At 41.9% G+C, this 24,458-nt stretch overlaps 1 protein-coding gene across 1 annotated transcript in view; it reads left to right on the plus strand.

The window, feature by feature from the left end:
• SLC6A11 (solute carrier family 6 member 11) overlaps positions 1 to 24,458 on the plus strand; it is a 185,130-nt gene that overhangs the window by 148,115 nt on the left and 12,557 nt on the right. The window contains exons 8-10 of the mRNA XM_001365646.4: positions 6,856 to 6,980; positions 14,248 to 14,360; positions 18,377 to 18,514. Of these exons, the coding sequence (XP_001365683.2) occupies positions 6,856 to 6,980; positions 14,248 to 14,360; positions 18,377 to 18,514 (376 nt within the window). The remainder of the gene's footprint in view (positions 1 to 6,855; positions 6,981 to 14,247; positions 14,361 to 18,376; positions 18,515 to 24,458) is intronic.

A 24,458-nucleotide genomic window follows, 5' to 3' on the forward strand; every position in this document is an offset into this window, starting at 1 on the left:
ATTTTCACTCATTTTATTAGATTTTTTTCTTCCATTATTCAGAGTTGTAATATTGGACATTAGAAGGAAAAAGAATGGGCTATTCAAGTGCAAAAGAACCCAGTGAGGCATGTTCTCTTGGAAGATGGAAGGGGAGGGATTTAGGGGAAAATCCATGTGATGTAAAAATAGGAAGTACAATAAAAATCTATGTTTAAAACATACTTAGTTTAATAAAAAGTAATGTACTGCAAATTTTTAAGCCATAATCTTTCTTATAGAACAGAAAAAAATTAGAAAAAACCCCTAGCAAAACAATGTGAATAAACAGACCTAAGTATACGGCATTATAATTCCAATCAATTAATGGAAATAACACCTATGAGGTATGACTATAAAGTAACATTGATTTTTTAAATATAACAAACCCATCCCTCCTCTAAGCTTCTCCTTTTCTATTGACAACACCCGTCCTTCTAGCCCCATGATTTACACATTTCTCTTTGACCTCAGAAGGTAGAACCAGGAAGAATGGGTAGAAGTAAAGGAAGCATGCAGATTCACCATCTTGAAGTCATCCTTGCCTCTTTTCTCTCCCTCACTCCTCACCCCCACCCTATATACAGTGAGTTTCTAAGTCTTGTCCATACTATTTTCACTGCCTTCTTCAAACTCCCAAAGCTTCTCTTTTGTATCAGGCTCTTTTATCACTTCTTCCATAACTATTTTAATAGCATCCTCCCCACCAAGGGCAGTTAGGTGGTACAAAAGGCAGAATGCCCTGCCTGAAGTCTGGGAGACTCATCTTCTTTGAGTTCAAATCCAGCCTCAGTAAAGCTTCCCGAGGCGAGAGAAGCTTTAAGGTAGGAAGATAGAGGAAGGATAGAAGTTTTGGATACCGCGAAGGGGATGGCGGAGCCAAATTAGAGATATGAGGTGGCAGGAATGAGTCAGAAATGCAGGCCAAGCTCCAACAAGGACAGACATCAGTGGGATCTGAGATCCAAGAGGAAGAGAGGGAAGAGAGAAGGCGGAGCTTGCTGTGGCTGTATTTAATCTCTTTGATATGCAAATATACACAATACATAGGGATGATTATCATTGGTTAACGACAAGATATAGGTGTGGTTTCTCTTAACCAGGTGAACACAAAGAAACCTGTTTTCCTGCCTAACCTGTGGGAAGTTGGGGTCAAGGGTAATAGGCTTTCCCAGCCAAGTGCAAGACTGAGCATGCTCAAGACTGAGCATGCTCTCTTCTAAGACAATCTGTAACATACTAACTGTTTCCCTTGCCCATAGCTAGGGGTGGGCTGCTACACTCAGACACTTACTAACTGTAAGATGCTAGGCAAATCACTTAGCCCTGTTGGCCTCAGTTTTCTCATCTATAAAGCGAGCTAGAGAAGGAAATGGCAAACCATTCCAATATCTTTACCAAGAAAATCCTACATGGGGTCACAAAGAGCTGAAAACAACTGAAATGACTGAACAACAAAATATTCCAAGAATAAGGCCATTCAGTTCAGACTTTACCAAAGCAATACTGTCCTTTCTAACATCAGTAAGAAGCAGCTCATCATGGTCTTAGGAGTAAATTAAATCACTCACATAATAAGGCAGATAAGAAGCCTTCAGAGGGCAGGGAAGTTCAAGCTCCAACAACCCCTCCCCCAGACTGCTCTGAGATCCCTGCTGACTAAGCTCCAAGGGTGAAGGCTTCAATCTTGATAGCAGGTTGGCAATCCCAGCTCTTTTCAGCTTCTGCTGTCAGCTGGGGAAGATCTGACATCAGGGCTCAACCTGACCAATTAGCAGAGCAGAGAAGAAGTCCCTTCAGGACAGAATAGCCCAAACCCACAGGTCCAGCACATAATCGAAGGAGCAAGATTACAGGCAATAACTGGGTGGGTGGGGGAGGGGATAAAGGGAAAATATGAGTAAACAATAGAAAAAGAAAAAAAGAAATTATAATTGGCAGCTTCTATCCAGACAATGAACAAAGAGCAATTGGAACAGAGGACCAAGGAACACCAAGCAAAAACACAGAAACTTCAGCAAATTGGACACAGGCTTTGAAAGAAATAAAAATACAATTCAAAAAACAATTAGGAAAGGCTGAAGATAACTGGGAAAAGAACTTAAAAAAATCAAATTTGTATTAGCTATATGAACTTGGGCAAGTCACTTAATCCTGTATACCTCAGTTTCTTCATTTGCAAAATGAACTGGAGAAAAAAATGCCAAACCACTCTAGTCTCTTGGCTTAGAAAACCCCAAAAGAAGTCACAAAGAGCTGAACATGACTAATCAACTTCACCACCACCACAATAACAGGCCCCATTTCAGCTCTATAATCTGAGATTCAGTGACTCCAAACCAATGTTTTCCATCCATTACAGTTTTTCTGCTCTGAACTTCTTTACTATAACTGGCCTTGCACCTCAGGTCCAGCATGCCAACTCGTTCTTCAGAAAGATTTCTCCAGGCTTGTGGATAGAGCTGTCAGCCCATAAGCCATTCTTAAATCCTTAGGTTTTGTCTTGCTCATTGTGATGATATGTCTGGCAGCCATCATGCCTGAAGCCCATATATGGAATGAACCAAGACTCAAAGGCACTGTGTTTACTTTGCTACTTACATCCCAATTCCTTCCTTTCAGTTTCTTTTCCCTCCCAGCCTTCTGCTTGTGCTGACCTGCACAGCATCCCTTAGTGGGCAGCTGCAGTGAGCTTAGATTAGCTCTCCACAGTGAGGGCTGGTAGGTCCCTTAAAGACCCCCATTTCCTTGCAGCCATTGAGTTCCTCCCTCTGCTACCATTTCAGGGAAATAACTTCTCAGAAATGGACTCCCTCACCATGGGGATTTGCAGTAATGAAGAGTACAAGAACATTTATGCATCAGTAGAACCCACTGCTAATTACTCAGGGCCCTGAAGGCTTCTTCCCCTGCTCCCTCTGACTTGAGTCTTCTTTACTCTCCATATCTCTCTCTTCCCTCCACCTTGAGTTCCAATTCCGTCTAATCCTAAGAGCATAGACTCAGAGACAATAATTCCAACCACCTCATTTTACAAGCCAGGAAACTGAGGCACAGAGAGGTTAAGTGACTTATCCAGTATTATAGAACTGATAAATATACAAGGCAATATTTGAACCCAGTTGAGCTGTTTGTGGGCAAATCACTTGACCTCTATCAGTCTCAGGCACCTCTGTACCATGAATAGGTTAGACTCAATGATCTCTAGGGTCCCTCTCAGGGCTCATTATAATCTTTTCATCAGAGAGGGCTGGAATTCTCTGAGCTCTGCTTTGTTTGTGGCCATTTCCTTCCACCCCAAGAAATGGGATCCTAATGTTCATAATCTTATTTGTGCCATGGACTTACTTCTTTAATGGCCTGAAAGGAATGGCAGAAAGTGAAGAAGAATTAAGCCTCTTGATGAAGGTGAAAAAGGATAATACAAAAGCTGGCTTGAAGCTAAACATAAAAAAAAGCAAAGATCTTCACATCTGGTCCCATCATTTCCTGGCAAATCGAGAGAGGGAGGAGAAAGGGGAACAGTGTCAGATTTTATATTTGGGGGCTCAAAGATCCCTGCAGATGGTGGCTGCAACCATGAAATTAAGAGATGCTTGCCCCTTGGGAGGAAAGCTCTGGAAAATCTGGACCGCATGCTAAAAAGCGGAGACGTCACCTTTCCAACAAAATAGGCAAAGCTCTGGGTTTTCCAGTAGCAATGTATGGCCCTGAGAGTTGGAAAGCTGAGAGCCCCAATCAATGCTTTTGAATAGTGGTGCTGAATAGACAACAAGGACACCAAATCAGTCAGTACTTAAAGAGATGAATTCCGACTATGTATTCACTGAATGGCCTCATACCAAACTTAAGTACTTTGGCCATGTAATGAGAAGACGGGCCTCGTTGGAAAAGACCCTAATGTTGGGAAATATTGGAGGCAAGAGGAAAAGGGGACAACAGAAGATGCAATGGATAGGGAGAGTCATGGAAACCAAATATGAACTGGGATTGACTTCAGGAGATAGTAGAAGAGAGAAGGACCTGGTGTGCTGTGATGGCCCATGAAGTCTCAAAGAATCAGATGTGACTGAATAACTTAACAAGAACAACAATTAACATTGTATACAGTAAAATAAATACTGTTTGAAAAATGACACATGTATCCACCTTCAGAGAAAGAACTGATAAATAGAAACAAGCTAAGACGGAGTTTTATATATGCATATATCTTTTTTGTTAAATGATGCCTTCTCTAGCACACGGAGTGGAGGGACAGTGGGAGATACTGGAGAATTGTAGTGTAACAAACCAATTAATTAATTTTTTAAAAAACCAATTGACTCCGTTTAAAAAATGCAATTGAAGGAAAGGCATTAGCCTTTTTTTTAAGTTTATTTGGAGAAAAAACAAAAAAAAAAACAGGAAAAGAAACCACCCCCAAATCTCATAGCCCAAAAGACAGGGATTTTTCATCACAAGACATCTCCCATGTATTAGGTTTACAGTTCAAAATTTAGTGAAAACAAAGATTCATTTTTTCCCATCCAAGTTCATAGATCTCCACCAAGTTCATAGTCCACTAACTCTTTGAAGGTCCATAGACCCAATTTAAGAATTGTTCCAATGTGCTTCCCTGCCCTTGGGCAACCCATTTCCATATATCAATCAAGAAAGCATGTATTCATATGTGCTAGGCACTGTGCTTGGTCCCACAGATACAAAAGCAAGAATGAAACAGTGTCTGTCCTCAGGGAGTTTACATTCTGTCAGAAGAGATACACATCTAAACATATACAAAATATGCAGGAAATAAATACAAGGTCATTGGAAGGAGGCACTAGCTATTGAGAAATCAGGGAAGTCTTCACATAAGATGAGGGGTTGGAGATGAGCTTTGAAGAAAAGCAGGGTTTCTAAGAGGCAAAATGAAGAGAGAATGCATTCCGGGCAGGGATATCAGGGACGTGATGCCATCTGTGAGGAGCAACAACAAGCTGGTTTGGTGGGGCTGTTGAAGAGTTGTGATGTTTACTAATCTTGTGTGATGATAGTAACTCACATTTCTATAAGACATCAACGTATCCCTTTGAGCTGGCCACTACAGATATCATCATCTCCATCTTACAGATGAATAAATCGAGGCAGTGAAGAGAAGTGATTTTGCTCTTTCCAGGGCTACCTAAGTACCAGGGTAAGGACGGGAACCCAGGTCTTTTCATGCCAAATCTAGTGTTCCTCTTCCCAACTCTGCTCTGTACATTGTGCTAAATAATATTGAAAACCTTCAGGATTTCTAGTTTCCTTTTAGGAAGATAAGGTGGGGAGCACGGAACTTCCCTCAGACTCTTCTTTCCTAGTTTCTCATGATCCTGAGTGTGAGATAGGGTGGCACCAGCTTCTCTTTCCTCTTGCTGTTTATTGTCCAGACTCCCTTTTTATGGCTTTGAAATTCGGAGGGTATAATATGTCCTTGGACAAAGCATTGAATATTTCTTGATTTCAAAAGTATTTATCTCTAGAGTGGGAAGAACAACACCTGCCTTTATTATTCCATTGGCTTGTTAGAAAGTTGTTGTTGTTCAGTCCTATCTGATTCTTCATGACCCCATCTGGGATTTTCTTGGCAAAGATACTGGAGTGGTTGGCCATTTCCATCTCCAGCTCATTTTACAGATGAGAAAACTGAAGCAAATAGGGTTAAGTGACTTTCCCAGGGTCACATAGCTAGTAAGTGTCTAAGGCTAGATTTGAACTTAAGAAGATGAGTCTTCCTGACTCCACACTGGTTGCAACACCTAAGTTCTCCTTTCGGGAAGATTAGATCAGCGAATTTAGGGATCAGAAGAGCTGGTTCTAGTTAACTTCTTACTTGCCAAATGATTTCAGACAAGACCCTTCATCTCTCTGAGTTTCTGTTTCTTTATCTGTAAAATGGGCATCACAGTACCCACCTTGCCTCCCTCCCAGGGCTGATGCAATAAACCAATAGCAGCTCTTTATGAGTGAACCTAAGCCTCAGACAAATGTAAAGTCTTGTTAATTAGATGTGGGAAAGAGGCTGGCAAAATAGGAAACACTGAGCAAATGGTGTTATGGTGATGATCACAGACTTCCAAAAAGCAGGAGATCATTGTTGCCCAGCATAGTGGAGATGAAAAATAATAGTAACTAATGTTAATATAGTGCTTACAATGTGCCAGGAATTGTGCTAAGAGCTTTACAATTCTTATCTTATTTCATTCTTGCAACAATCCTGAGAGATAGATACCATCATTATCCACATTTTACAGCTGAGCAAATTGAGGAAGATAGGTGTTAAGGGAATTGCCATGGGCCACACAGCTACTGAAGTCAATTTGAACTCAGGTCCTTCTCTCTTCAAGCTGGTTGTTGGCACCATCTAGCTGCTCCATATAGGAGAGAGAGAGAGAGCTAGACTTGAAGTCAGAAGACATTGGTCAAAATCTCCTTTCTGATACTTATTAGTTGTTACTCACCCAGTTACTTTATTGTACAGAAAAAAGAAACTGAGGCCCAAAGAGATGACATAAGTCGACTTGTCCAAGGTCACACAGGAAGTAACAGAGTTAAGTCTTCTGAGCTCATAGTCCTGTGGGCACATCTCTCTCTGATCCCAATTCCTCATCCAGAAAATGGGAAGGATACTAAGCTTGTTAACTGAAGAGGGTTTTGCATATGACAAAGAATTACATTAATGTGAATCGTCATCGTTACCAATGTGCTCACAAACGAGTAATACATGGTACCTCCCTCTGGGGATTGGAGCCTACAGAAGTGTGTTCTGAGGACTTCCAGGGCCATTCTATGTAAGGTACTCTTACTTCTCTCCTTCAGAGACTGCATCATGCTGTGCTGTTTGAACAGTGGCACCAGCTTCGTGGCCGGCTTTGCCATCTTCTCTGTCCTCGGCTTCATGGCATATGAGCAAGGAGTGCCCATTGCGGAGGTAGCAGAATCAGGTATGTTTGCCTAGAGCAGAAGAGGACTATTTGGGTTTTGTGTATTTCTTTCTTAATGTATTGATCATTTTTTTTCAAGACATCATGTACATACTTACAATGAACACCCTCAAACAATGCCTCCCACCAGTGAAACCAGGCTTAGCTAGGTAGCACAGGGGATAGAGTTCTGAGCCTTGAGTCAAGAAGTCCTGAGTTCCAATGTAGCTCCACATACTTTCTAGCTGTAGGACTGGAAGAAGCCATTTAATTCCTATCTGCTTCAGTTACCTTAACGATAAAAGAAGAAAATAATAGCACCCACCTCACAGGGTTGTGAGAATGATATGGGCATACGTAGTACATGGTATGGTGCAACACACACCATATTGGTCATTGTCGTAAGAGTACACTCATGTAAAACCCAAACCCCCAAATAAGACCATAAATACACTGATGTGAAAGATAGTCTGCTTTGATCCACATCCATCTGACTCCAACTATTCTTTCTTTGGAGATGGATAGCATTCCCCATGGTAAGTCCTTCAGAATTATCCCATCAGTGCGTGGCTACAAGTAGCCAAGTTTTCCCAGTTGATCATTGCCCAATATTGCTGTGCTGTGTACAATGTTCTCCTGGTTTTGCTTATTTTACTCTGCATCAGTTCCTACAGATCTTCCCAGCTCTTTCTGAAATCATCCTGCTTATCATTTCTTATAGCACAATAGTATTCCATCCCCAGCACGTACCATAATTTGTTGGCCATTCCCCAATGGATGGACATCCTCTCAATTTCCAACTCTTTGCTACCATAAAAAGAGCAGCTATAAATATTTTTGTACAAGCAGGTCCTTTCCTCTTTTTTATTATAAGATAATATTGTTAAAGCACTTAGTTGTATCTAGAATATAGTATAGATTTAATAAATACTTATTCCTTTCCCCCCTCCATCCCAAAGAAAATGGGAAAAGAATAGTTATAAACACTGATTAGAAATGCTACCCTATGATGCCATTGTCTATAAGAAAAGGTGGAGGGGCAGCCAGGTGACTTAGGGGTTAGAAAGCCAAGATTGGAGATCCTGGGTTCAAATCTGGTTTTGGGTACTTCCTAGCTTTGTGACCCTGGGCTAGTCACTTAACTATAAGTGCCTAGTCCTTACCATTCTTCTGCCTTGAACCAATACATGGCATCAAGTTTAAGGCAGAAGGTAAGGGGCTTAAAAATATAAAATGAAGGAAGGATGTGCCCTTTAACTTTAATAAACTGATGATGACTAGCACATATGTGTGTGTATAATGTTTACAAAGTGTTTGACATACATTATCTTATTGGGCTGCAATGGATTGAATGTTGTCCTTAGAGTCTGGAAGACCTGGATTCAGATCCCCCCTTTGACACTTACTAGTTGTATGAGCTGGAGCAAGTCAGTTAATCTCTCTGAGCCTCAGTTTTCTTATCTGTAAAAATCCAGAAGTGGTAACTGTAATACCTATTTCACAGATTATTGGGAGGCTTAAGTGAGAAAATGTTTGTGAGACACTTAGACAAACTTCAAAATGCCATACAGTCAAGAGTCATTGAACAATTATTTCAAGGCTTACTGTGTGCCTCTACTAAGTGCAATAAAAGACTAAAAACATCCTCTTCCTTGAGGACCCTATATTTTAATGGGAGAAGCATCCTAGAAATACTAGGTACTAAAAGACACAGGCAGGGTAGATAGAAGAGAAAGGCTCTCACAGTTCGGTTTAGTTGTTTGTTCTTTTCTTGGGCCAAGTTCTGCTATCATTGGCAATGAAAGCTCGAAATGAGGAAACCCATCACCAGTGTTGGTCAACAAATCTACAATTTGCCATCTTAGGCTTGGGTGCCCTGAGATGTGAAGCCAGTGTATGTCACAGGTAGCACCAGAAGCCCAAATTATAGGTCACAGGATCCAAGATCAGAACTGAAAGGGACCTTAGCATTCAAGTCCAACACTCTCATTTTATAGATTAACACACTTAATAATAGCAGGATGCCATTGAGCTCTAGAGAGGTTAAGTGACTTGCCCAGAGTGATACAGCTAGTAAATTTCTGAAGCAAGGTTCAAACTCAGATATTTTCTGACTCCAAATCCAGCCCTCTACCAACTACGCAATGCTATCTTTTGATTACCATCATTACACAAAATGTCAGAGAACTATTGTATCTATATGTTGTCTGGATAAAAATATTTTTAAAAACATGAATTATTTAAAAAATTATCATCATCGTCACCACTGACTCTACATCTGATACAATGCTCTAACCCTTTTATTTGATTATGCAATAAACTGAGGCACAGAGATCACATGGAGAGTTTAGCAATAAGAGCTTGGGTTAAAATCCCAGCCTCCAGATTCCTTTCCCTACTCTCCTCATTATTCTTCCTGGCCTTTTTCTTCCTTTCCTGCCAGAGTACACAGACATCTAGAAATGGCCAATAGTCAATCAGCCAGTCAGTCAATGAATTAAGCATGCACTATGTGCCAGGCACTGGAGATACAAAGACAAAATCAATTCCTGCTGATAAGGATCTAATGAGGGGAGAAAACATACAAACAGGGGCAACTAAGTGGCTTGATGGATAGAGTACCCATCTTGGAGTCCAGAGGACCTGGATTCAAATCTGGCTTCAGATACTTCCTCACTGTTTGTCCCTGGGCAAGTCACTTAACCCCAGTTGCCTAGCCTTTACAGCTCTACTGCCTTGGAATCAATACATAGTATTGATTCCAACACAGGAGGTAAGGGTTTTTTAAGAAATCAAAAAAATACATGCAAACAGATGAATAAAAACAAAATATATACAAGATAATTTGAAGGAGATGGGATTAATTACAGAGAAAAAGTAATCAGTTAAGGAGTGAAGTGAAGGAACTGGACCTGGAAAGCATCACAAAACACACACCAGGAGCAGGAGATCTGTGTGTGCAGGCAGGTAACAAAAGCCTCTCTGGGAATTCTCACCTCCAGTGCAGCCAACCACTTCTTCTCCCCACTGGGTGGCACCGTGGTACCAGTCGCCTTGCATCATTTACCTCTGCCTGAACAAGGAGATAACCCTCCTGGGTTTCACCCTTCATTTAAGAGAAGGAAGTGTAATCTTCTAGCCAAATGAAGTCATTTCATTCGGTTCAGCCCATTACCCAGTTAAGGGACACATGCTGATGGAGCTTTAGGCTTCCAGATCTTAGAAGCCTATCCTAGATCAGCAGAGATTTTCTTTTAATGTAGTGTTGTTTCCCTCCAGCTTTACATTCTTTCATTCTAAGGAGACGGTGAAGTGGGAGCAGAGATCTGATTGGGTGGCTCCTAAGATGTTTTCCAGCATGGAGACTACAGGGTTCCATGTAGATCCAGCCATGAGGACAGTTACAGTCATATTTATGAAAGGGACATTAGTGTTGGAGCCCCGTAGCTAACCTATCAAGCTTCCTCTCCATCCCAGTTTTTCTACCTTTCCTTGTTGGGTTATTATATAGACATTCTCGGGGGCAAACAGATTCTCCAACCTTACAATTCTTTTTTAAGCCTTATCTTCTGGCTTAGAACTAATACTAGGTATCAATTCCAAAGTATAAAAGTGATAAGGGCTGGGCAACGGAGGTTAAGTGACGTGCCCAGAGTCATACAACTAGGAACTTTCTGAGGCCACCATATTTGAATGCAGGACCTCTTAACTTTAAGCCTGACACTCTATCCACTGTGCTACCTAGCAGCCCTTGTTTGCAAGTTTTCTCTCCCCATTAGACTTGTTTCCTCAAGAATGGGAATTGATTTTTTTCCAAATTTCAACCCAGGACCTACCCATTTCAGGGCTGACTCACTATCCCTGAGCTACTTAGCTACTCCAACAACCCTACGATTTTGGAACGCAGGCATTCTATGGCTCATTTGCTCTCAGGTTGGTTTTGAACCCAAAGACTCTGTACAATCACCATGCTCAGCTGTCCAGGCCAGGCTTCACTAATAAGACTCCATCTAATTCAGTCTGATTTAACAAGCATTTAGTCAGCACCTACTGGTGACATTGTGCTAGCTGCAAGGAATACAGGGACAAGAATGAAAGGGCCCCTGCTTTTGAGGAGCTGACATGCTATGATATGTATACACAAAGAAGCAGAGACAAAATAGGTATTAAATTGAACATTAGTAGCAAGGCAATGATCCAGGACAATTCTGGGGGACTTATGAGAAAGAACACCATCCACATCCAGAGGAAGAACTGTGGGAGTAGAAACACAGAAGAAAAACAACAGCTTGATCACATTGTTTAGTGGGGCTATGACTGGGAAAGTAGACTCTAAAAGGCCACCCTGGTGCAAATATTAATAATATGGGAATGGGACTTGATCAATGATACCCATTAAATCCAGTGGAATTGTGTGTCAAATATGGGAAGGGGGTGAGGGAGGGAAGGGAAAGAACATGAGTCTTGTAACCGTGGAAAAATATACTAAATCATCTAATTAAATTAAAAAATGTAATTGGGAAATTAAAAAAAAGAAAAGGAAAACAAAAAAATGAAATGAATGCAGAGAAAGTTCATGAGCAGGACACTAGCAACTAGTGAATCAAGAAAGGCTTTTGGGGAAAGTCGACATTTTATCTAAACTTTGAAGGAACTTAGGGATTCTAAGAGACGGTGCATGCCAGGCACAGTCAGTGCAAAGACAAGAGAATTGGAACTAGAATTCTGTTCATGGGGAACAGTATTAGATCAGTTTGACTGGAATATACAGTGCATGAGGGAGAGTAAAAGACGAGCCTTGGATGACTATTCCCTTATCCCCCAAGTAGTCTAGACTAAAGGCTATTTCCATTAGAAGAAAATAAGGATAGAATGAATGGGCAGCCTAGCCAGATATCCTAATGGTCCCCTGAACTACCTTACTGGGGAAGGATGGAAAGAAGCTAATCAGCTCTCACCCCAGGAAATTCAATTGAATTTCCCAAGACGCCTTTGTGAATTAATAGGTGGCCATGTGATGAGTTTCCCTTCTGATCCTATCTTCCAACTTAGAACTCTGTATTTCAAGTAGCCTATTATTTAACTTGACCTTTATCACTCTCAAGTAATACCTACTTTTTTCCTCCTAATAGGCTGGTTGTGGTGCTCTAATAGGTTGCTTTTTAGAATTAAGGAGGCTATCTGCACCTTCCATGCTAAGCTTCCATGTGCACAAGTTTGTTCAGAAATGGAAAATATCCATGCTCAAGGCCTTGACCTAAAGGATGAACAGTCTCCCTCCCTGGGAAACAAAACCAAAACCCAAACAAGAGGAGTAGGTTCTGCCCTGGCCTCATATTAGGAAGGAAATTAAAGAGTCAGAAGGGTTCAGTTCTTTGTGCCTGATTCCCTCTATTGCTTCAACCGACCTTAGTCAACCTCCTGGAATTGAATGCCCAAACAAAAAGGAAACTGAGAGATCATTGAATCCAGGGGTTCTCTGGCAGCCTGGTGAAAGCTATGGATCTTTTCACAGAAGGTTGTGCAGTGGACAGAGTGCTTGGCCTGGAGTCAAGAGGACTCATCTTCCTAAGTTCAAATCTGACTTTAGACACTTACTAGGTGTGTGACCCTGGGCATGTCCCTTAACCTTGTTTGCCTCAGTTTCCTCAGCTATAAAATGAGCTGGAGAATGAAACAGAAAATCACTTCAGTGTCTTTGCCAAGAAAACCCCAAATGGGGTCATGAAGAGTTGGACATGACTGAAAATGACTGAAGAACAACATCAAGGAAAACCAATAATATTGGAACAAAGATGTGATTTTCCCAGTTTTTCAATTAGTCAAGAAACATTTAATATTCAAGAAACATTTATTAAGCACCCGTTATGTGCCAGGCACTGTGCTAAAGCGCTGAAGCTATAAAAAGAGGCATGGACTCTCTAAAGTGTATCCATGGACATTTAGGTCCTACGTAGATTCCAGGTTAAGATAGCCATGACCCATATAAAACCCTTCCTTTTACAGAGAAGGAAACTGAGGTTCCATAAGGGAGGAGGGACTTGCCCAAGGTCACAAAGGTACATTAGTGGCAGAGCTAGACTTAGAATCCAGATTTCCTTACCTATTGTTTAATGTTCATTTTTTTCAACCACCTCCAGAGGGATCTCCACGGAGTTTAAATCCACACTTTCTGCCCCTTGCCCTTGCACAAATCCTCCTTGGAAGATAGAAATCTACAGAAGGCATCCCAAAATTCCACTCACTCTAAAGAAATAGACTGAAATTAGAGTTTCTTTCATTTCCCCTAAAGAAAAAGAAAAAGAAATGAAATAATTAGGAGCATAGCTTTAGAGCTAGAAAAGATTTCATGATTATTTAGTTACAAAATCAGAGAATTTTTGAATTGCAAATGTCCTTGGAAAGCAGTTAGGTGGCATAATGGATAGGATGTTGGCATTAGGAAGACCTGAATTCAAATCCTACCTTGGATATGCCGTGTGATCCTAGGCAAGTCATTTAACTTTTATGAGCCTCAGTTTCTGCATCTGTACAACAAAACTATCTCACAAGGTTCTTATGGGGATCTGATGAGTTAAAATAAATACAGTGCTTTGCAAATCTTAAAGTTCTATCTAAATGCTATTATGATTAGTTATTAGTATGACCCCTACCAGAAAAAGAATCCCATCTATAGCATGCGCAACTGAGTGCCTTAAGAACAAAGACTGTCTTGAATCTTTCTTGTATCTCCAGCCCTTAGCACAGTGCCTGGTACACAACAGGTGTTCAGTAAATGTTAGCTGACCACTCAGATACCTCCAATAAGAGGGAACCAATAGGTTCCCCCCCAAGGCAGGCTATTCCACTTCTGGATAACTTTAAGTGTTCGGTAGTTTTCCCTTTCATCAAGCCAAGTTGAACCATTTCATTTTATAGATGAGTCTGAGAATCAGAGAGATTTAGTAGCTCACCCCAAACCCAAGAAGTAAATCTGAGGATTTAATCCCGGATCTTCTGATACTGAATCCAAATCGTACCATACTGAATGCCTCCTTCCCTCTATTCCATAACCGTTCCACCTCAACTTCCCACATGGACCCAGGAGCTGAAATCAAAGGCCAATCAGTTATCTGTAAAAGTGATTTCTTATAAAGTTCTCCCCCCCACCCCACCCCACCCCTGCTTCCTGCCGTCAGCAGCTTGCAAGAACATGCCCCTGACATGGGCAAGTGAGGCAGCTCTACAGAAGGTAATCTACCTGGGTGAGGGGTATGGACCTCATGACCGTTTCTTTCCTTGTCTCTAGGGCCAGGACTAGCCTTTATTGCCTACCCCAAAGCAGTCACCATGATGCCTCTTTCTCCTCTGTGGGCTGCTTTGTTCTTCATGATGCTCATCTTCCTGGGACTGGACAGCCAGGTAAGATACTCCTGAGGAAGGCTTGGTGAGAAGGTTCTACGGTTCTTGAGGAAATGATCTCTTCCTTCTGCTTGGAGTTAGTGTCCAATTCAATTCATCTCCAATGATTTCAAAAGGTATCTATCAAACAGCAAGGCATTGTGCCAAGCATTGGGATACAAATACAAATTCAAAGCATCCCCCATCCTCAAGGAGTTTACATTCTACTGGGCATAACCTGTCTGCATATCATCTTGGCTTAGCATTCAAGATCCTTCACCATCCAGCCCCACCTGCCCCAGCCAACCTTATCTCCCTGTTCCCCAACATTCATCTTCCACTCTAGCTAGACCACCTCCTCACTGTGCCCCAGACTTCCCACTGTGATTCCTGGCTCTAAAGGATTCACCCAACAAGTATTTTTTTAAGCAGCACCTACCATGTGTTTGACACTGTGCTAAGACAAAAAATGGAAACCTTCTCTGGAGCTTACATTATATAGAGGGGTCTTTATCCATTCTGTTCTCCCCTTTAGAAATAATCTTTTTTTTCCCTAATCTTTGCTTATTCAAATCTGACCCCTCCTTTACAATTTATCTTAAATGCCACTTCTTCTGGGCAGCCTTTCCTGATTGCCCCACCCACAGTAGATTCCTTCTCTTTGTTATATTACTGTAGGACTATTTAGGGTCTATAAACCTTACATCCTCTATTAAAGGGTAAGTTCCCCTAAGAGCAGAGACTATGCTCCTTGGGACTAGACTGAACAAGGAGAATTGGATTTGGAGACCCGAGTTTGAACCCTGATTCTGCTACACCCCACCACCTGTAATTTTGTCACTTGGGATGAGTTGCTTATCCCTTCTAGGAGAGAGTTTCCTCCCTGATAAACAGAGAGGAGAGAACCTAAAGGTTCCTTAGAAATCCTAAATCTATGATCCTACTATGACACACTTCTAAACAGAATCCACGCTATCTTCTCCTCTCTAATCCATGTTGTCATAACACTTCCATCATGACCCTCCTCTGTTTATGGACCTACATTGACTCCCTGCAAGCTTTTGAATCAGCCCCAATCTCCGAACCTTGGCATTCAAGGCTCTCCACAGTCCGGACCTTGCAGATGTAACCTTATCTCCTATTCCTTCCCAACATACAACCTCTTCTTTTCCATCCTTGTGTGTCCATGTGTCCATTTGCAGAGAGGAGGGGGAATATGAACTTAAAACCACATAAAATCCCTAGATTTAGACCTGGGAGGGACTTGAGTGGTCATCTAGTCCCAACACTCTTCCTCAGGGAAGGAAACTGAGGGAGAGAAGGGGAAGGGAGGGAGAGGGAGGGGGGAAGGGAGGGAGAGGGAGAGCAGGGGAGGGAAAGAAAGGAAGGAGGGAGAGAGAGAGAGAGAGAGAGAGAGAGAGAGAGAGAGAGAGAGAGAGAGAGAGAGAGAGGGAGGGTGGGGGGGAGAGACTTGCCTAAGGTCACAGAGGTTATAAGTAGCAGAGCTGAGATTTGAACCTAGATTCCAAATCTAGTCTTTTGAGTGAGCTCCTAGAAACCAGGGACTGCCTTCTGCATTTCTTTGTATTCCTAGGGCTTAGCACAGAGTAGGTGCTTCATCAATGCTATCCCGTCCTGCCCCCTTTCTTTCATTAAAATGAAGAAACAGTCCAGATGTGTGACCCAGGATTTCAACAGTGCAGCTTATCAGAGCTCTATAAGTCTCCCATAATACCAAGGAGTTTTCCAAAGCCAATCTCTCATTGCACAGAATTACCTTTTTGTGTTCTCTTATTGGGAGGCCACCAAAGCTGCGGGGGTTATCAGCTACCTCAGAGAGGGTCCTCTGTGACCTTATGCAAGTCATTTAACCCTCCTTGGCATGGCCATCAATTCAGTCGGCCAAATCCAATTTCTTCCCCAGAATGGGTTTCTGGGCAATCGTTACTAAGCTGTGGTGGTGAGGGACTGGGCATTTTTTCCTGATAATCACTTTCTATTGTCCCAGGTCAAAGCCTGTGAAGCGAGGACTTGTCATCAGCTGAGGGACGACTGCAGAGTCCTCCCTGGGCTCTCAGAACCCCCCAGGGAGCTAACTGTACCTAAGTTGTTCTGCACCCCAAGCCCCAAACATGCCCAGTATGATAGGATCAGATAGAAGTTGCCAGAATCCTGGTCTGCATTTCTTTCTTTCTTTTTTTTTTACAAACTCTTCCCTTCTGGCTTAGCATTCATACCAAGTGTCAGTTCTAAGGCAGAAGGGCTATAAGGGCTAGGCTATTGGGGTTAAGTGACTTGCCCAGGAATCACACAGTTAGGAAGTGTCTGAGACCAGATTTGAACCCAGGACATCTTGACTCCAAGCCTGGTTCTCTCTCCTGGTCTACATTTCTTAACCTTCATAGTAGGGGGCCCCAGAAAAGGCCAGAATCTATACCATTCTCCACTTAGGAAGGGGGGAAAATAATCAAACCAACAAACGGATGTGTCAGGCACCTTCTGAGTGTCCTGGCCCTTGCTAGGTACCATGATGAATACAAGGAGGTGCATGGGACAGAAATATCCAGAGGTTGGTTGGTATAGTGGGATGAATCCTGGATCCAGGATGTGTGGACCTGGGTTCAAATCTTGCCTCTATCTACTTCTTGTGTGATTTAGGACCAGTAAATTTTTCCTCTTGGAATCTCAATTATCTAATCTGGAAATGAAAGAGGTTGGACTAGATGATCTCCATTGCTCCTTCCAGCTCTTAAGTCAATGGTCCTATGTTGGACCTACCACATTGGATAATGTGGGACATTACCCAATTGTAAGATTGGGGTTTACAATCTAGTCCAGGCTAGAAGATTAACAGAACATAGAACAAAGGAATACTTCATGGAAATAACACCGGCCATGGAGCTAGAAAGCTTGAATTTGAGCCCATCATCCACCACTGACTCGTGAGGACTTTGCAGAAGTCACTTCTGAACCTCCATATAATAATTATTATAATAATAGCTAATATAAACATGCCAGGCCCCCCATATAACAACAACAACAATAATGATGGTCAATATAATAGTGCTAGGCATTGTGCTAAGTGCTTTAAAATTTTTATTTACTTTGATCCTTATAATAACCTTCAGACGTAGATGCTGTTATCATCATCCCCATGAGGAAACTGAGGCAAACAAAAGTTAAATAATTTGTCTAGAGTTACAAAACTAATAAGTGTCTGAGGAAGGATTTGAACTCAGATCTTCCTGACTCCAGGCTTAGTGATCTATCTATTATGCCACAAGGTTGCCTATATCCTCATCAGCTAACTAGGTAAAATGCTATGTGTTACTATGACAATGACGATGACTACAACTACAACAACTACTACTTACAGTGGACCATTTTAAGAGGAGAGCTTTGTAAATCTACAAAGCACTTATATAAAAAACTGCTTCTGAAGGGTACAATGGTAAGAATTATGGATTCAGAGTCTGGGTTCCAATGTCAGCTCCAATACTTTCTTCCTGTGTGATGATGGGAAAGTCACTTAACTTTTTCTAGGCATCCGTCTCAATGTCTATAAAATGAGGGCTCATCGATCTAAAACTGAGAAGGACCTCAGAGTCTATTGAGTCTATCTCCCTTATTACAGATGGGGAGACAGATGCTCAGAAAAGCTAAACTTCTTACCCAAAGTCAGGGAGTTAAGCATTAGACATAAGCCTTGAACCTAGATCAAACCCTTTCTACTGTGCCACCCTCTAAGATCCTCCCTAGATCAATGTCTATAACCCCAAATGTGAATGAGAGGGAAGTCATTTGTCTAAGATCACACAGGTAATAAGGAACAGAGTCAGGATTTGAACCCAGGACCATCCCACCCTAGGGTAGCCATATCCCCTTCCTAAGGCATTAGAAAGAATGTTCTTCCCCTTTAGGAAGCATTAATCAATAGCCTTGGGCTAGGTTCTGAGCCACCATGCTTACTTCCCACCAGAATCCCATTGGCTGGAATCCTGTGGATTCCCTAACTCAACCCCTTGTCTTCTCTTTAGTTTGTCTGCGTGGAGAGCCTTGTAACAGCAGTGGTGGACATGTACCCAAAGACTTTTCGGCGAGGCTATCGGAGGGAACTGCTCATCCTGGCCCTGTCTATAGTCTCCTACTTCCTTGGTCTGGTCATGTTAACAGAGGTGAGAAGCCTTTCCACTTATTTTTATCGGGGCTGCTAGTTGGTATCCTTTGTATTTATTTTGTTTTCATTTCTCAAAAGGCCCTTCCTCTTCCCCTACCTTAATATCAAAGACAAAGAAAGAAAGAAAGAAAGAAAGAAAGAAAGAAAGAAAGAAAGAAAGAAAGAAAGAAAGAAAGAAAGAAAGAAAGAAAGAAAGAAAGAAAGAAAGAAAGAAAGAAAGAAAGAAAGAAAGAAAGAAGCAGTTCAGAAAAACTAACCATCCTATTAACCAAGTCTAACAATATATACGTAACACTCAACACCCTCAAAAAGAGTTAAGTACATCTCTTGGATGTCTTGTTGGATGCTCATCTGATTCAATAAAAGGCAGCCTAATAGAGCAGAAAGAGAATAAGCTTTGGATCAAGGTCTTGTATTCAAATCCCCACTCTCCAGTTTGTTAGCTGGCTCAGAGGGAACAAGACATCTCCTCTCAGAGGCTCGTTTTTGTCATCTGCAGAATCATTCAGTTGAACGAGATGATCTCTAAGGTCTCCTTCCTAAAATACTCCAAGGTCCCTCTGGCTCATCCTGGCCCCCAAAGTGTGAGAGCTAAATCTTAAAAAGAAAGCCAACTTTTTGTTGGCAGCTAGGTGGATTGAGAATCAGACTTAGAGATGGGAGGTCTTAGGTTGGAATCTGGCCTCAGGCACTTCCTAGCTGTGTGACCCTGGGCAAGTCACTTAACCCCCATTGCCCAGCCCTTACTGCTCTTCTGCCTTGAAACCAAAACTTAGGGTTTTTAAAAAGAGAAGAAAGCTAGTTGCTTCTAAGGATGGGCAGTGCAGATACACTGATCTTTATCTTAATCTTCCTGTCCCCATCCCCTGCCTCAAAGAGCAAGGATTGAGTCCTTCAAATTGTGGTGGCATCAAAATTCTCCCCAGCCAGCCATTGTAAAGCCTTCAGAGTAAAAATTTTGCTGCATCCAAAGAAAGGAAAGTCTTTTAGATTAAGAATGGTTGGAGGGGACATGGTGGAGGGGAGGTATGAAGGCTCCACACAGTAGTGTCTAATGGCAAATGGAAAAGGCAGCCAACCTTTCCATGGCATTCAGGAATATGTTGAAGCATCCATGTTCTTCTACTCTGGCTGAGTCAATGACATTAAGCCCAATCAACTAACAATGGAAACTGTCTTAACAGGAAGTCTAGTACATTTTGTGCTATGGGATCCCTCAATAGAGTAGAGCAAAAAGGAAAGGGGGGAGAGGACAAAATAAGAGCAAGGAAGTGGTGGTTCAGAATTCATGAAGAAAATAATATGTAGCAGCTAGATAATTAGGTTGGAACCAGATAGCAGGTGCCCCTAAATAATTATCCCTTAGGATATAGCTAGGTGGTTTCAGTAGGGAGAGGTAGGTGGTGCTGTTGATAGAACATGGGGTGTGGAGTCCAGAAGACCTGAGTTCAAATCCAGCCTCAGGCACTTACTAGCTGTATGACCCTGGGCAACTCATTTAATCCTGTTTGCCCCCGTTTCTTCATCTTGAAAATGAACTGGAGAAGAAACGTCAAACCACTCTAGTATCTTTCCCAAGAAAACTCCATATAGGGTTGCAAAGAACCGGCTATGACTGAAGCAGGTGCACAAGAAGTTAATGGGAAGCCAGCAATAGTTTATGAGCAAAGAAGTGACATCTTCTCACTAGGATCCCATCAATTCCAAAATAGTATAATCCAAGCTGATAATAGTCACTTTCCTAGACTGTAACAGACAGCCTCTTTCTGTCTCTTCTGATTCCCCTGGATTCTCTCTGTGGAACTAATTATAAAAGACCAAAAGCCCAGGGTATGTTGTCTCCCTTGGGTAGCAAGATATTGGCTGTCGAGCTCTGATCTGCAAGCACTCCCACTCGCTCCTCACTTGTCAAGCTCTTGTTTCAGGTGAGGGGGTGAGAGAGCTCTGCTCCCTGGTTCACCAGGATAGCTCAAGTGAAAACGTTCTTAAAAAGCAGATTCACTCTTCCCCTTGTCTCCCTCCCCCAGTCTCCCATCTTGGATGCTCAGCTTTCCTTGATCAAGGACAGTCCTGAATTTCGATTGAAAAGGCTGAGTTGGAGCATCCCTGCACTCTCTTGACTGTCGTTAATAGAAACAGAAAGATTTCTTCTCTTAAACCTAGTGAAAGAACCTCAGTGGAGCTGAGGTTATCAGAGAAAACATTTCCAACCTGTTTGGCTGCTGGCACCCCGGGGATGGTATGCTTTTTTCCTTCCACGTCATCTTTCTGGCTGTATTTAAAGAGAACGTGTGAAAGCCTGATTGCCGAAGAAAGGGACTTCATGACATGAAAACTGAGAGTTCAGCTTGACGGCTAAAAAGAACTCATGGGCCAAAGCCATGCCAAGAGCAAATATTGAGACTCGTATCCAAGGTCTCTTCGATTCACTGACCTCTAAAGTGTCTTCCAATTCCCAAGATTCTGGAATAAATATTTTTTAAATGTTTGCTCCGTTCTAATCCAGTATTCATTCAGCTTTCCTGGAATAGCTTGATTTGGAGCCCAAAGCTCAGATGATTACTAGTCAGGGACAGGTATTAAACCTGCAGGGGCATCATGGCGGTGCTACCAAAGTGCTTGAGTCCGGGCCATTTCATTTGTGAAGTAGGCATATTTGAGATTAAATTCATTCCCCTTTATAATATAATACTAGTATCATTCATGTTCTATTAAAAGGGAATGAGAAAATGGATACTCAGAAAAGAAAAATAACTAGTCCAAGGTCATATGACTAGAAATTTGATTTTTAAAAAATATTTTTCCCATGGTTAGCACTTTCTATGTGCCAGGCACTATACTAAGCACTTTACAATTATTATCTCACTTGATCTCATATCTACCCTGGGAGGTAGGTGCTGGTATTAGTCTTAATTTACAAATGATCATGATGATGATAGATAGATAGATAGATGATATTTATATAGTACTTTTATTAATGCCAAGCACTGTGATAAGCACTTTACAATTACTATCTCTTTTGATCCCACAACAACCCTGGGAGGTGGCTACTCGTATTATCATTCCCATTTTATAGATGAGGAAACTGAGACAAACAGAGCTAAAGTAATTTGCCCAAGGTTGTCTAGATAGCAAGTGGCTGAAGCCAAATATGTTCTTAATTTCAAGGGCAATACCATTTCTTTCTTTTTTCTTTTTCAAGCCTTTTCATTCTGTCTTGAAATGGATACTGAGTGTCAATTCTAAGGCAGAGGAATGATGGGAACTAGGCAATTGCGGTTAAGTGTCATACAGCTAGAAAGTATCTGAAGCAAAATCTGAACTCGGGACCTCCTGTCTCTAGGCTTGCCTCTCTATTCACAGATCCACTTGGATGCTCCAGTCAGTACTCTTTCCACCACACCATCTAGCTGCCCAAGACACTGAGCCATATGTATGAGAAGCAGAAGAAAAGGAAAATGTTCCTAGTCTCAAGGATCTTACCTTCTGCTTGGGGATACACAAAATGTATACAAAAACGTTAATGTGAACTAACAAAAAAATTCTATGGCATAATTTCAAGAGGAAAAGAATGTTAACAACTGGAGGGAGGAGGGCAGTTAGGTAGTTCAGTGAATTGAGATCCAGACCCAGAGATAGGAGGTCCTGGGTTCAAATCTGGCCTCAAATACTTCCCAGCTGTGTGACTCTGGGCAAGTCACTTGACCCCATTGCTTAGCCCTTACCACTCTTCTGCCTTGGAATCAATACTTAGTACTGAGTCTACGACAGAGGATAAAAGGGTTCCAAAAACAGAACTGGAGGTATCAGGAAAAGCCTCATGTAGGAAGCAGCATCTGAGCTGAGTCTTGAAAAAAGCTAGGGATCACAAGAAATGGAAGTGAGGAGAGAGGAAATTTCAGGCACGGGGGAATCCCATACACAAAAGCATGGAGGTAGGAGATGGAGGTGACAGAACCCTGGACACGAATCCAGTTCTTCTGGCTCCAAGTTCATTGTTCTTTGCTTCATACCATACTGCCTAGCAGAGATGAACCATTATACCTATTAAGATGCTTGAGGGATTTAATCACTAGCCCTTCAAGGTCCTAATTATTGGGAGGTGTGATGAGGCGACAGCCTTTGATGCCAGCCATCCTGTCCTATAAGGGAACAGCTACCCTGGCCTGGCCTTTCACCATGTAAGGATTGCTTAATGCACTACTTCACCTCCCGCTGTTAGAATAATTATGGGTCTCATCCTCCCTAGCTTTTACTCTTTGTTCAAGCCCAACTCAATGAAGACAGAAGGGGGATGGAATCTGAAGAGTATGCCTCTCCTGTTATTTTTTCCTAAAGAAAATTCTATGGCTTGACCATTTAATAGTCATTATTTCATCCTCTGTTTGAATGACCTTTGATTCTTTTGAAGGTAGTGGAAGAGAAGCCATTCACTGAGTCTAATTTAAGCAAATGTATCATTCCACTTTGAATGGCTGTCCTTCTCCAACTTGGTACCTAACAGTTTTTCCCATCATCCATTTGGAGTGACTTTAGGCAAACCACAAGCAGGTTGTAAGTACCTTCTATTCAAAGCCCAGGCTATGCTGCACAGATAATAAAATGAAACATGGCGGTCCTTGTTCTCAAAGAACGTAGAGTCTACCTGAGAAGACAAGACTTGTTCCATGAAATAATCAGTGAACACCACTGGCTTGACTATCGTTAAGTGATAAGTTGTGTGATAACAATTATAACTACTGCCAGGGTCAAGAGATTCAACTGCTGACATGGGATCTTCCATGAAATGACCTACAACATATGGCTGGTGAGATCCAAAGGAAGTGATTAGCCAAAAAGAAGAGGGAAAAAAGGCAGAGTAAAATTGGCTAAAGTACTGGAGAGTCAAAGAGAAAATCAAAACCCCAAAATGGTTTTTGTTCTCAAGGGGCATCTGTCCAGCTAAATGAATGGAAAAGGAATGGAGAGATAGGGGAAACCAGGAGAACCATGGGAAGATTATCCAGGAGAGGATGATGATCAAGTCTCAAAAGCAACAGAGATGTCAAGACAGATGAGGACTGAGAAGAGCCCACTGGATTTAGCAACTAAAAGAACGTTGATAAGTTTAGAAAAAAACAGTTTCAGTCCAGTGATGAAGTGAGGGGGTTGAATGATGGGAGGTAAATGCAAGGCGAGCACCACTATCATTTCAGTCCCCCAGGGAGACTTGCATCCATGATGACATCCTTAATCTCCCTTACCCCATATATTCAGCCAGTTGTCCCAATGCAGTTGTCCTCTCTAGTCTATCTCCCCTTCTCCACTTAAGCTTAGGGTCTCATTGCCTCTTATCTAGATGGTTGAAATAGTACTTCAGATCATGAGCTCATAAATATTGAGCTGGAAAAGCCCTCAGAAGCCATTAGTTAAAGCCTGTCATTTTATTGATAAGGAAACCGAGAACAAGAGATGTGAAGGGATTTGTGTAAACTCACACAGAAAGCAAGTATGAGAAGCATGATTTGAATTCAGGTCCTCTGACCCAAGAGCTAATGCTATTTCCATTGTATTCTGTCTTAAGTTTCTCTCTACATAGCCGCCAGGATGATATTCCTGAATCTTGGCTTCCTGACCACATCATTTCCCTATTTGATAAACTCCCGTGGTTCACTAACATTTCTAGGATTGAATACAAATCCATCTGTTGGACATTCCAGGCTCTCACAAATCATTACTCCATTCCATTCAAAACCCTGGATGCGAATCTAGAGCGTCTGCCTCCAATGAATCATTATACCTATTAAGATGCTTGAACACATTAATCACTAGCCCTTCAACATCCTAATTATTGGCGGGTGTGATTAGTTGATAGCCTTTGATACTAATTTTCCTGCCCTATAAGGGAATGAACAGCTACCCTGGACTGGCCTTTCAGGATACAAGGGTTGTTTAATGCACTA

Source organism: Monodelphis domestica, chromosome 7 (assembly GCF_027887165.1).
Source record: "Monodelphis domestica isolate mMonDom1 chromosome 7, mMonDom1.pri, whole genome shotgun sequence".
NCBI lineage: Eukaryota > Metazoa > Chordata > Mammalia > Didelphimorphia > Didelphidae > Monodelphis > Monodelphis domestica.